The sequence below is a fragment of the Dunckerocampus dactyliophorus genome, chromosome 14 (assembly GCF_027744805.1).
Source record: "Dunckerocampus dactyliophorus isolate RoL2022-P2 chromosome 14, RoL_Ddac_1.1, whole genome shotgun sequence".
In the NCBI taxonomy this organism is placed as follows: Eukaryota; Metazoa; Chordata; class Actinopteri; order Syngnathiformes; family Syngnathidae; genus Dunckerocampus; species Dunckerocampus dactyliophorus.
Window position 1 is genome coordinate 12,636,234 of NC_072832.1, and position 13,081 is coordinate 12,649,314.

Sequence of the window (13,081 nt, forward strand, 5' to 3'; positions counted from 1 at the left end):
TCCCTCCATTCATTTTCTGTAGCACTTGTCCTAATTAGGGTCATGGGTTGGCTAGAGCCTATCACAGCATGTCAATATATTGACATGTCAATCACAGGACATACAAACAAGCATTCACACTCACATTCACATATGGACAATTGAAAGTCTCAAATTAGCCTACCATGCATGTTTTTGGGTGAAGCAGGAGTAGAGAATATTGGAACCCAGATCTCCTGACTGTGAGGAAGACGTGTTAAGCAGTACATCACTGTACTGCCACCATTGCAAACCACAACTACAAAATCCAAAATGTTAAATCAAAAAGCTCAATTTGTACCAATTGTCTTAGTAAAAAAAAAAAAAATGTGGCTACAGCTTGATGTTCGCATGAGGTGTACCTAATGTATAAAGATCCCGGCTGTCCTTGAACTAACAAAACAAGTCAGTCACACAACGACACGCACGAGTGATTTGAACCTTTCAGTCAGTTAATATTGGCCGAAATGTCAATTTACTGATGCGTGTCGATGGCCCATTGTGATTCTACCGACCGTGCAAGCCCATGAAAAACAAATGGTAATATATAAACATGTGCAACATTGACTTCTGTTACTCTATTTTGTTTTCAATACCCAGACAGTGCCACCACGATGGATTCAAAGGGAGCTTAAGGAAATCAATATTGCATCTGAATGTACACGTCATTTATTAAAAACTGCATTTTCTTTTACAATCTGCAAGGCAATTTGTATTGAAGCAACTCAACATATTGTCTACCACATGAAGTTAACTGTAGAAGTCATTTACACTACTTCAGTGTATAGATGACCACTTTATGAACAGGAATGAGCAAGAAGAAGTACAGGTGAACATAAATTATGCCTACAAAAAATACTTTTGTATAATTTTGTTGTCCAAAATAAGTGTGAGTTGGATTGTATTGTTTCCCCTCTTTATTTAGCAGAAAGTCATGTTTAATTTTAGAGGCTGGTGTGTGTGTGTGTGTGTGATTCCGCTTCACTCTGACCTCTGGATTAAACATAATGCTGCAGGAAACAGTTGAGACACTGGCAGATTGCAGAGATCAGGATATATCCTCAAACTTTTAATCCAAAAAGAAAACTGATGACAAAAAAACAGGCGTTCCTTCATTCTAGAGCATTATTTGATCCTGCAGATTACATAAAGAGGGTATGGTGCTGAGGGATTTGCTTGTTATTTAACAAGTTACTTGAATGAGTTGTACTAAAGGGATACTTTGTCTATAATCCTACTTTGCAAGTGTTTAATGAAACAACATGGGGGCTTGAAAAACAGGAAGCACACACTGAAGCTGTTTGGTTGGTACAAAGAAAGATGGAAAATGATACACTGTGGCTTTCTCTAATGTACATAACAGCTTTAAAATCATGTAGACGATGTAAGACAAACACATATTCATGGATGTGTTTTATAAAAATGTACATACATTCTCATCACTTTAATATGAACATCTGCACCTCAGATGGGGGTAGACTGAGGTAATGAATCCTCCAGAAGGGGTTGTCATGACAACTCCATCCTCAAAGGCTATGATGCTGTCATGCTGAAGCAGTGCAGGGATCCCGTTGGAAGCTATGTTGGGTTATTAGGTCACGCCAAAACTACATTGCTCAGGAAAGCGTAATTAACTGGCTCATTGCTGCATCTGGCAGGAAATCAAATTTTAAAATACTCTATTTTAAATGTAATTTGCTGGGTTGGGGGAGGGGGCAAATGTGCAGTATGCTCACATACACAGACTAAACATATGGTGCTTTTTTTTTTTTTACGCTGTTTAACTGGAAAAGCTCAAGAGCTGTGGACATCAAAGATGCCGGTGCAGAATCACTGAAGCAGTGCCTCAAATGTCCAAGGGGAAATCATGTAATTACATTATATTAACAAACTAGTGGGCAGCATCTTTATACATCAACAACTCATTTAAAGACAATGAAAATGAACTATGTCAGTATTTGTGTATGCTGATCAGAGTACAATTTAACAGAAAACATATGTTAGATGGTTTAAGACATATATTCATCAGCATTAAATTTTGCAATGCACTGCAAAGTAAAATTTGCTTTTTTTGCACTTAAGCATTATTAACCACTCCGAGATAGCAAATAAATCTTTAAATATATTAAGCAGTAAAGACACTCATACCATATATAAAACCATTCAGTATAATCCAACTAAAGTACACATTCATAAAGCAAGAGGCCACAATAAATGTTGTATAAGGAGTCACAAAAAAATGTGAAGAAACAAAATTTTACAGAGTTACTGTTCTGGCAGTTGCATATTAGGACCAGGCTTCACGTGAATTTGTGGACTCCAGAATCCTAGCTCAGACAGGTTGTGAAGCATTTCATCACAGCATCTCTGTTGGGCAAGAGAAAATGGTCAAATCATAAATAAACAGATATAGTTTATACATATAGACACACAGACAGCGGTACTGACTGAACATGTGAGTCAAAAAAATAATACAGGAATGAATGGGCATACAGAACATCCCAGAGGGCAAAATGATATCATGCGTATGAAATGAAATGTGACAAAAAAGCACTTTCACCCTTTGTTGCTGTAATTCATGTGGGGACCCTCATGAATAAGAGAGTGTGTTGTGGCGGGGAAGCTCCACATGTTTGGCATGATGCTGGGCTCCCCTTTGCCAGGTGACTGTGTTGAACGATGATGCAAGAGGAGTCATCACCATGGCAACCACAGACCCTTGCCATGTCCATTTCCCTTGTTTTCTGTTCTTGCTATGGAGTGTGTTGCTATGCAGACTTTGCCTGCAGCCACAGTTACATTTCAGTGGAGGAGGTGTGAAGCCCGTCAAGGTTAAAAGGAGAAGGGGGGGGGATCATCGCCTGGCTGGGGGATGGGAGGTCAATATGCAAGAAAGGGGACTAGCTCCTTCTGAAGCTTTGGTTGTTCATACCAGCATCCTAACTGCCTCAGGTTAGTTTATATTTTCTCTTGATGCTATTTTTTGCATCACCTCATAGCTCCATGAATAAATAATGCTCCTCTGAGACCTCTCTTCATTGCTTATGAAAATGTAGAGCAATCACAGCCCCAAAGCACTTTGGGAAGTGCACGTTTCACTACCTCAGTCTTTAGGTGAGGGAGCTTATGAGCAGGCAGTAGAGTAAAATACATTAAAGGATCAAATCCACTTGCCATGTGGTGTTTGTGTGTGTGTGGCCTTAATTCACAGTTTGAGCATTTAATGACAAAAATATATAGCTAAAGATATATGTAACAATAACCTCCCAAATAATGACTAAAATGTTTAAAGCAAGAAGCAAACTTAAATTTGTAAAGTAGTCAAATTCACGAATATATGAACATTAGTATATCAACAGCAAGCCCGTAATAAGCCATCAAACATTTGTCCTCAGGAATTTGGTTTCTGGAAGGGGCTGTACGCTCGATGGTCTTTGTTTTGTTGTCAGTGTTTGGGATGGGGGAGGGGAACCATGGGGAGGTTATAGCAGGTTTCTCAGCTGTTAGGATGGATTATAGGGTCACCAAAACACACACAGTTAGGCTTTATTGGGGAGGTCCACTGTCCAAAATGACACATAATCCTACCCTCATCTGGATTGGCAAAACAACACTGAACCTCATGCTTGCCTTGGAGGTTGGCCATATGGAGGAATGTGACAGATGAACGGAGTAATATTATCTTGCTTTTACAACAATCACTATTGTGGGAGTGTCAGGATGTTTTTAAGGCATTTAGAGCATTCATTGTTAGGGTTGATCTGTGTAACTACCATGAATGAGACCGATTTATGTCATGAGATTGAGAATTAATCAGTTTGAGCATGTCTGCTTATAATCAAAAATGTTCCTTGTAGCCTCTCGCCTTTAGAGATAAACTAATCACAGTGATGTGAGAGTATCACAGCGGAAGGGGTAAATCTGGCCCACAGGGCTTTACTGTATGAAAAAAAGGATTTTACTTTGATAGTATGGATAAAGTAAACAACGTCACACGAGTGTGAAACAACAAGAGGCCATTTGTTGGACTTTGTGGTGGTGGGGGGAGGAGGATTACTGCCAAACGGGGAACGCAAAGGAGTGGGACATTTTAGAAGTAAATAAAAACATGTTTTCCCACCAGTCTCGCTTAGGATTCATTAGCTCTGAATTTCAGGATAAAAACATGGGGTCTTACCTGGCAAAAGGAATGTAAGAGATGCTGTACCTGAAAGACAAAGAACAGCATGTTTAAGTAATGACATTGACTATACAGTAAGATGACAATAAAATATACCACAATAAGGGCAAGTGACTGCAAATAGGATAAATTTACAGTGCATCGTTTGATTCAATAGAAAACTGATCACGTTTTGCACAATTTGAATATGGCTCATGACAGTGCAAAGAGGAACATAAAACACATGGAACTGGATGTCTGGATCGTGCCTCTCAGGTGCTTAAAAATATGATATGAATATGTCAATGACTGCACCATAAACAAAGCGATTAGATGCACCCTGTCAGTGTGGGTCTGATGTCATCAAAATACAATGCATCCACATCTACATAAACAACACACCCGTGGTCAAACGGGTAAAACACCCACTGCAAATAACACAACGCAACAACCATTAAATGTGGTACGTAGTGTAGGATTAGGGATGTCCTGATGCGATACTGATATCGGGCCGATATTAGCACAAAAAAAACCCCAATATCAGATTATATCAGCCTGCATCTCAAACCTCCGATTTTGGCACTCTGATACAAGCAGCCGATTCCAGACTTCGCCCCAGCCCCGGATAGAGCCCATGTGATCGCCACAACAGTGTTTGCCTGGGTGCTAACAAAGTAATAAGGAGCAGGAGTGACGTCAGCCATGTCACAGTCCAAAGACATTGCAGCTGAGTGCAAACCTTGTCATGCACAAGTTTCCTGAGGTGACAGTGATCTGGGGAAGTTTAATACGACAAATGTCATCGCGTATATGAAGCGGCATCATATGGGAAACTCGCACGGGATGGCAAAAAGTCATTAGCTATAACATAAGAGCCAGCCACTGTTGCGAGTAATGCCGGGGGTATAAACGCGTCATTGAGCACCTCGAACCTTGTTATATTATCTACCACTACATTGTGGATAAAACTATAACCCACATGCATAAATAAGTAAATAAATGAGTTTTTCCTCATACTTATTTTTGCAGACTATTGGTTTCTGTTTGAATAATATCACTTGATCAAGTATTTTTGAACATTCCGTACTACAAGATAAGTAATAAAAGTATGTATGATCGGATCAATACCAGTATCTGCCGATATTCAAGAGTGACGTGACGTTATTCCTTTGGAAGAAGTCCTTTGTCGTCAGACAAGCACTGCAGCAGGGAAAACCCCCTGCCAGATCTCCACAAAGCCATCTGCCAATTGACGCCCTTGCACAACCTGAAGCTCCATTGCTACATTGAAGGAAAAAGCACCCCAGATCATCGTGCCCCCTTCACTGTGCCATGTGGAAAGCATCTCAGGTAGGATCTCCTTGTCATGCCAGTACCATTGGAAGCCATTAGGACCTAGGTTCCATTTTTTCTCATCAGAGAATAAAACGATCTTCCGCCTTTCAATGTGCCATGTTTGGTGCTCTCCTACAAATTCCAAACGGGCAATTCTGTGGCATTGAAGGAGATGAGGCCTTTGAAGAAATGTTTTTGGGATTACCAGATGATCTTTTTGCTTCATAACTCTACGAATATTTTAAGAAGTTTAAAATTAAAATGACTTACTAAATCCAACCTCAGCTCAACAATTTGACAGTGTTCAAAGAGAGAATGTTTTTTTTGCCTTTGCCATCCTGAGATCATGAAAGTGTGAACACCTGACAGAAAATTACATCTACAATCTACATTTTTGCCAAGATTTTGGATTTTAAAGGCTGTGGTCTTTTGATCAGCTGATGAACAACTTTTTTCACTTTGATGGTCATTTGAAATAAATTGCTGACTTAAAATTGTTTTTTGTCTGACTCCCATTTCTTCTTTTTGCATTTTGAAGCTCTACTTAGCACCTCCTCGAGATCCAATAGAGTAAAATGTAATTTCTTGCAAATTTTCAACTAGTCTTAAAGACATTGCTCAGGAGTGTATCCGATTTGACTAAGTTTACAACCCATATTTTTTAAGCGCCTGTGCTATAGTCAGCATCTAAATTAACCTAATAAAGTCAAGGAAGAAAATGGGGTATGAAAGTATGAACTCCTTTGAGTTTAGCTTATTTGTCCAACAGCAGAGACTGTACACAAACACGGATGCACACAGTATTTAGTGTCATGTGATCCTGTCTTTAGGTTTCAGCCCAAACTTTGCCCACTCCAGTGTGTGGGTCAGTGTAGACGTGTTTTTGCAGAAACGTCTTCCACCAGACGGCTGGGCTCCCGCGTGGGAGTTTGCTCCACCCCCGTATCTGTTTGGAATGAGCTTGGGATGTGTGACTTGTGGTTGCCGTGGTGATGGCAGTGGGAACGCAGGCAAGAGCGGAAGTGAATCTTCCTTACGTAGGTGCAATAGTGGGTTGCAACGAGGCTGATAGTCATGCTGACGAAACTCTTTCTTTCATACCCCCGTGTGGCCGGGGGGCTTCCACTTACGTTTTGTCACACCTTTGTCACGCACTGTGCAAATATGCTCATTAATGAGTATGCAAGCAAATACATGCTCATATTCACATCACTCAGGCTTTTCTGTGGACTTCTATGCTGGACCTTTACTTCAGTGACCCTCGAGTAGTCAAAGGATGAACCTCATTACTCTGTATGCTGCTTTTAGTCAATATGAGTTAAAATTTTAAAACGGATTTCTAGCCATACTGTAGAACAACAGCTACAGTATGAATGCTTATAGGTAAGCCTGTCCCAATACAACTTTTTCACTTCCGATAAAATACTGATATTGCAGCCTGGAATATCGTCCGATACTGTTATTGATCACATAGCAACACGAATCATACATACTTTTATTTTTTATTTTGTAATGTGGAATGTTAGAAAAGACTTGATCAAGTAATTTTACTCCAACAGAGAACAACAGTCCCCAACAGTAAGTATGACAAAAACCCAAGCATTTACTTTATGCATGTGGGGTATACTTTAATCCACAATGTAGTATGGCAGCTAGGCATAATATGGTGAGGTTCGAGGGGCTCGCTCTTTTCTGCTATAGCGAATGACTCTTTGTGAGTGAACCCTACTCCTGCCTGTTTGGAGGCGAGAGACGAGGAAAACAGACACGCATGCACATGCCAATACGTATATTCAGGCTGACAAAATGATCAAGTTCTTTTTCATTATCATGTGATTAATTATTATCCTCCCAGGCCTAGCGCTCATGAGACAAGATTTCTCGTTCAGAAAAAAACTGTCACGTTTTCAATCTCAGAAGATGTTGTGACACCACTGTGCACCTAACATCAACCTGACTGTTGATGTGTGTAATCGTGATAATGGCATAAGTACAGAGGCTGGCATTGCCTGTGTCCTGACTATAAACAGCAGAGTTACATCAAACCCATCTGTCTTTTACCTGCCAGGACCACATACTGTCCCTTTGTGTCTTAAGTAGGTCCACATTGATTCAGGCACCACCTGGCCAAAACTTCACTGACCTACCTGGCAATTGACCAGGCAAGGCTTAAACAAACAATACCTCCAACTCTCACGTCCAAGTAAAGGAAATCGGTTTTATTTTCACTACAGTGTTGCACATGACCGTATTTTTGGATAAGATAAGGTATGAGCTGATTGTTAAGTATATTGATGATATAAAACAATTTACCAACATCCACCACATCAGTGTAAAAAGCACAACATCAGCAATAAATTAACTCACATTTCACTCAAAAGGAGCCAAGGATCAAAGTTCCTTCTCTTACACATGGCTTCATGATATTCTACTTTAGTGTAGTCACACTTACCATGTCATTGCCAGAAACTGAAGAATACAAAAAATGATGGCCAGTCCATTTTTTTTCCACTGTAAAAAAAATTGCATGTATTTTAGTCATTGTAAAAATTCAAAAGTAAAAAAAACAATACAAAAAAACATCCAGAATGTTTAGCTATTTGTCAGCTTACCCAAAACACTGCACACAGTGTTAAAATGAGGCAGAGCTGTGAGGAAGGGGAGATGTTATCTTTTTATATGTTTGCAAAATAAGACAAAAGCAGAAAGACTGTTAACATGATACAAATATATACTAGTTCTTACAAAATTTTTTGTTTTAGGGACAGTGCAGGCTATTGATGAAAGTAAAAACATAGCTTACCTAAAGCCTAACCCTATAAGGGTGCATGTCTATAGAGGATTTAGTAAGAAACATCCTAAAAATGACTTAACACAGAGAAAACAATAAATAAAGACTTCAATCAGTAATAATATTCTTACCAACATAACAATAGTTGCTATCAGTCTTGTTGGCTCAAACATTCGCTTCAGTTGCTTTAATGGTCCCATTAGGAAGCAGGTGCTTTACAAGACAAAACAAACTGGTTATGCAATATCTTTAAAATATATTTAAACCTTCAAACCTTTTCCCCCGCCAAACAGGACATGTGAGGTATAAAATACCAACTGAAAAATACGGCATTCATGTGTTTAGGTAGTCATGCTTATAAATGTGGTTAGTATAAGAAAACGTACACTACAGACTTGGGATGTCCCAATCCACATTTTTTGGCTTACAATCCTTTTTAATTTTTTTTTTTTTTTTTTATAGTTTTGCGGATCTGATCCGAATCCTTTTGTTACAAACATGTATTTGAGGAATTTAATATGGTTATGAAAATAGCTCTTCAAAGCATTAAAGATAACGCAACCAAAGTATTGCTAAATTTACTTTTTTATTACACAGCATGACCAACAATATTGTTTAGCTTTTGTAACAAACCTCTGGGAGTAAGCTCCCTAATCCAATAAAAGACCCAATAAAAGTCCATCCAGTAGAAGATCAAATTGGAAAAAATGGGCGTGCAAAATACTTTTAGGGCAGGACAAATAATTTGGCGTGGTTATAGATCAATTTGTGGTGTGATTTAGAATTTAGAACTTTTTTTTAACAAACTCTCTTCAACACGAGAGTAATTTATTGCCGGCCCCTAGTATAAACAACCAGCTGTTAGCAGCACTTCCCGTGCGAGGTCCCCGCACCATGACACAGCAGTCCGGGAACAGTGAGGGGGAACTACCGTTGTTGCTATGGAGGCGAATATCCAACATGAAACTAACTTCTCTACGGTACACTGCGGATATGTTTGCATGGTGGTGTTGCGTTTTCTTTTTCTTGCGGGTAGCGGGAGTGGAGTGGCAACCAGCTTTGAGACGCATTACCACACCTACCATGATGGAGTGTGCCCCAGAGTTACGAACGTAACAGAAGAAAAGTTCATTTGTTGTTCTAAAAATATTTGTTTTGCTTCTCATGTTTTTTGCTCACTTTTTGCCAATGTGTCATAGCCAAATTATGCAAATTTGACAATTATGATTACATCATTTCAACACCCCCACATCCTGCCATGCCACAAATAGATTGCAGTCCTGTTGAAAACACCGAACTGCAGTTAATATTTGGTGCCCAGCACCGCAAGGACACATTCAACGCTTCCCTCCTGATGCTTAAATGACGTCAATGAATGTAACCTGACAGATGCTTTCCCCCACTGACAAAGCACCAGCTCTGCGCTCAACTGAGCTGTGAGTGGGAAGATGGAGCCTGTGAAGCATCACGTCTGTTAGATGAGACCCAACAGAAGCAGAGTTGACGCAGGCTGCTTTTGCCACTATGCTCACAAGACACACACACACATTGTATTATATTACAATGCAATGCAATAAGGAAACCACTCATCAGTTCACATTTGTTGGTAAACCTCAATTATGTGGTTATGGAGATGATGTACCATTTGCTCCAGCAACAGAAGAATGCCTCCCATGACAAAATGACACAATCATCAATTTTAAGTCGCCTTAAAGTAGTTAAGTCCCACATGACAATATAAATGTCCAAATTCCTTTATTAGGACCTGTCTTTCTTAGGATTACCAGCCTGGGCGATGAAAGCAGAGTTAGACCTTGTTTCTTGAGATATTTGAACCTTGTGGACATTTGATACGGAAAACAGTGGCAGCTTGAAATGCTGTCTTTAGCAGCCATTGTTAGGTTTTGATTACCTAGTATGAAATGAATGGAACTCAAACATGACATCATACGCACCTACACTACCTGTGAAATGTTTGGACACACTTTCTCATTAAATAACATGAGGAGGTGTGTCCAAACTTTGACGGATAGTGGATATGTACTTAAAAAAGTAAGTGAGAAAATTACATGGAATACGACAATTTAAACTGTCACAACTGAATAGAAATGTATATATTACTGTCAGCTTTCCAAACTTTGTGGCAGTGACACACTACAGTAAATTTGGGAACTAGGACTTATTGGAGAAGCATTCCACCACATAGTAATGCCAATAAAATGAAACACAGCTTTGTTATGTAATAATTACTACGCAGATATGTATCTATTTATTTTTCTTGTAAAACAGCTCTATGGCTCAGGGGAATCCCTCATAACATGCTTTACTGGTGTAAATGTACTATATATTCTGCATTACCATTAACACTACTTAAATATTGTGTTGCTGCTAGAAATATTTCACCACTTAATGTAATTCTGTTTTCAAAGTTGCATGTTTTTACATCATGGATGCTTTTTATTGTGTGTAAAGCATGTATAGCATATAGACAAAATGTTAGGGGGATATTGCTTACCTGGAAAGAGCAGCAACATTGCCCAGTGTGTAGAAGACAGCGAAGAGTTTGCTGCCATTTGGAAGGAACAACAGTGCTGAACCCTACATGGAAAATAAATCAGTTTCAATAATTCTGCCAGCTACAGAAAATAATAGAAAAGCCCACACTTTTCTAGAAGGGGTTTTTATTGAGAGATAAAATATTGGAGCTTTATTGCCATTATCATGATCATAATTGAATAGCTCTTTGGTACTTGCTCCTCGGCTGAACAGCACAGTATACAAGCCACATATCCTCAAATCCTGCCCTCCACTCTAATAGATCACATGCCTCAATTAATCAGAAATTGAGTCTATTTGAACAAATAAGCACCACTCCCCAAATAGATGCCTAATTTGTCTACTCGGTAAAAAACTGGTGGTGCCACTAGGCTTTTGTAATTACTGTTACTATAATCACGTTTCCACAAGGCAGCACAGTTTGGTTTGGTTTGGTTTGATACCCTGCTTTAGTTATTTGTATTTGTATTTGTGTGTGTGTGTGTGTGTGTGTGTGTGTGTGTGTGTGTACGTGTGTGTGCGCTAGGGTGATTGGTTGACAGTAAGCAACATCATTGAAGCAGGATGGTGTGTGACACAACAGTGATTTCAACAAAAACACATATTTCAGGCCTAACGTACAACACACAAAATACACATCAGCCTGGTCTTACAGCCATGCAGCAAGTACAAACATGATTACACATCTCAAGAGTACAAGTCACATATTAATCAACGTAATGCTATGTGTACACTTTACGATAGTGCCTCAAACAGCCATCATAGGTTAATTACTCCCTATTCAGGCCAGTGCATCTATCATGAAAAAGATAGTAAGGGAACAAGTAGGGAACAATTAGTTCTCCCGCCAACAGCACTGTATTATTGATAGAAACTACGAACACATTAGCACACATTGTAATATCCTGAATGTATCATAGGGAAGTCGGCATAGTTTTGTGAGAGTGCATTATGTTGGTACACATTGTAGTTTTATTTGAAACTGTTGCCCTGATGAACAAATCTAAGACCAAGACAAACATATGTCTGATCTCACCATACCATATGAAGTCAGCATTGCAACCCCAGGGTACGTGCATAAATGCACACCAGACAGTTGATTAAATATGAAAGCAGCACTCACAAGTATTGAGCACAGGATGCCTACGGCAAAGCATATGACGAACCATTTCACCCTGGTGCTGTAGCTGAGCGAGGTGGCATCGAGGACCTAGCAAGAACAAAATGAGAAGATGTAACAAGATAAGCTCAAGTGCCTACAAACAAGTGTGCAGCTGATGTTTTAACACATGTCGCCACAATCAAAAAAGACACAGTGCTGGTCTGACTTGAAGTCACGGGATACACAGTAAGAGGATTCTGCAATACTTGCAAAACTAGGAAGACTGTGAGGCAACATGGTGTGTAGCCCAATTCAGGAGCTGTGTCATTCAAAGACAAAAGGACTCATTTGTGTCACAGCTTATCAGAAGAGAAGAAATGAGAATATTAGCAGTTGGCCTTGTTTTAGTATCAATTGACCAATTTTACTGCTGAATTAGGAAAGCAATCAATCAGTAACGCATCCTTAGTAAAAGTGGCAACAAGACAAAGTAATAAAGCGTAATGTGAGAACCTTACCTTAATTCATCCTCCTTGGAAAAGCGTGTAACAAGCATCAATGCACAATTAAACCCAAATGCAACATTAACATTAAAAAACAATACACATATGAAACAGGAAAACCTATAAAACAAGATAAGACGCCATTGCTTGTACTGACAACGGCTAAAGGCTAAGATGTCAACATTCGACTGAAAAAGTTTGACAACTCAATTTTATACCACCGGAAACAAATATTTTAATAAAATATTTTAATTAAAGACGACTATATTACTTAGCGCTGTTGAGTATAACGGTAGCATAGGACTGTTTAAATACATTAACCATTGACATGTTAGCATTAGCGTTGTAACTTGTGACTACCTGCGACGTAAGACCCAACTCTTCATTTTCCTCTCGGCCGTTTAGCACTCGACGAAGCTTGTCCATCGTCTCCCAAAGCTGTCAAGTTGATTAAATGTCGGTATGACCCCAATTTATATACAGTATTTACTTTTTCACATTTACAATTTAGGTTCAGGAGTTCGACCACTAGCGACTTCCTGCTAGCGACTTCCTGCCTCTCCGTATTTCGATCTGTGCAGACTGACTGGAAGTCAGTATTGACGCAGTCAGTTGTG

The 13,081-nt window shown here is 39.3% G+C and overlaps 1 protein-coding gene across 1 annotated transcript; it reads right to left on the reverse strand.

Moving 5' to 3' along the window:
* Positions 1-671: 671 nt before the first annotated feature.
* On the reverse strand, positions 672-13,069 carry sft2d1 (SFT2 domain containing 1). The gene is made up of 8 exons (XM_054799185.1): positions 12,825-13,069; positions 11,983-12,069; positions 10,819-10,901; positions 8,435-8,516; positions 8,125-8,160; positions 7,965-8,023; positions 4,196-4,225; positions 672-2,385 (listed from the first exon to the last, which is right to left on the reverse strand). The coding sequence occupies exons 1-8, from the start codon at positions 12,888-12,890 to the stop codon at positions 2,346-2,348; spliced, it is 483 nt and encodes a 160-aa protein (XP_054655160.1). The 5' UTR covers positions 12,891-13,069; the 3' UTR covers positions 672-2,345.
* Positions 13,070-13,081: the final 12 nt, after the last annotated feature.

Bases quoted from the DNA above. Each gene is read 5' to 3' on its own strand.
- sft2d1 (XM_054799185.1), bottom strand. From the start codon at position 12,890: ATGGACAAGCTTCGTCGAGTGCTAAACGGCCGAGAGGAAAATGAAGAG. The intron at 12,070-12,824 runs GTAGTCACAAGT...TGTTCTTGCTAG, and splicing joins AGTTGGGTCTTACGTCGCAG to GTCCTCGATGCCACCTCGCT. The intron at 2,386-4,195 runs GTAAGACCCCAT...CTTGCCCAACAG, and splicing joins TCTTACATTCCTTTTGCCAG to AGATGCTGTGATGAAATGCT.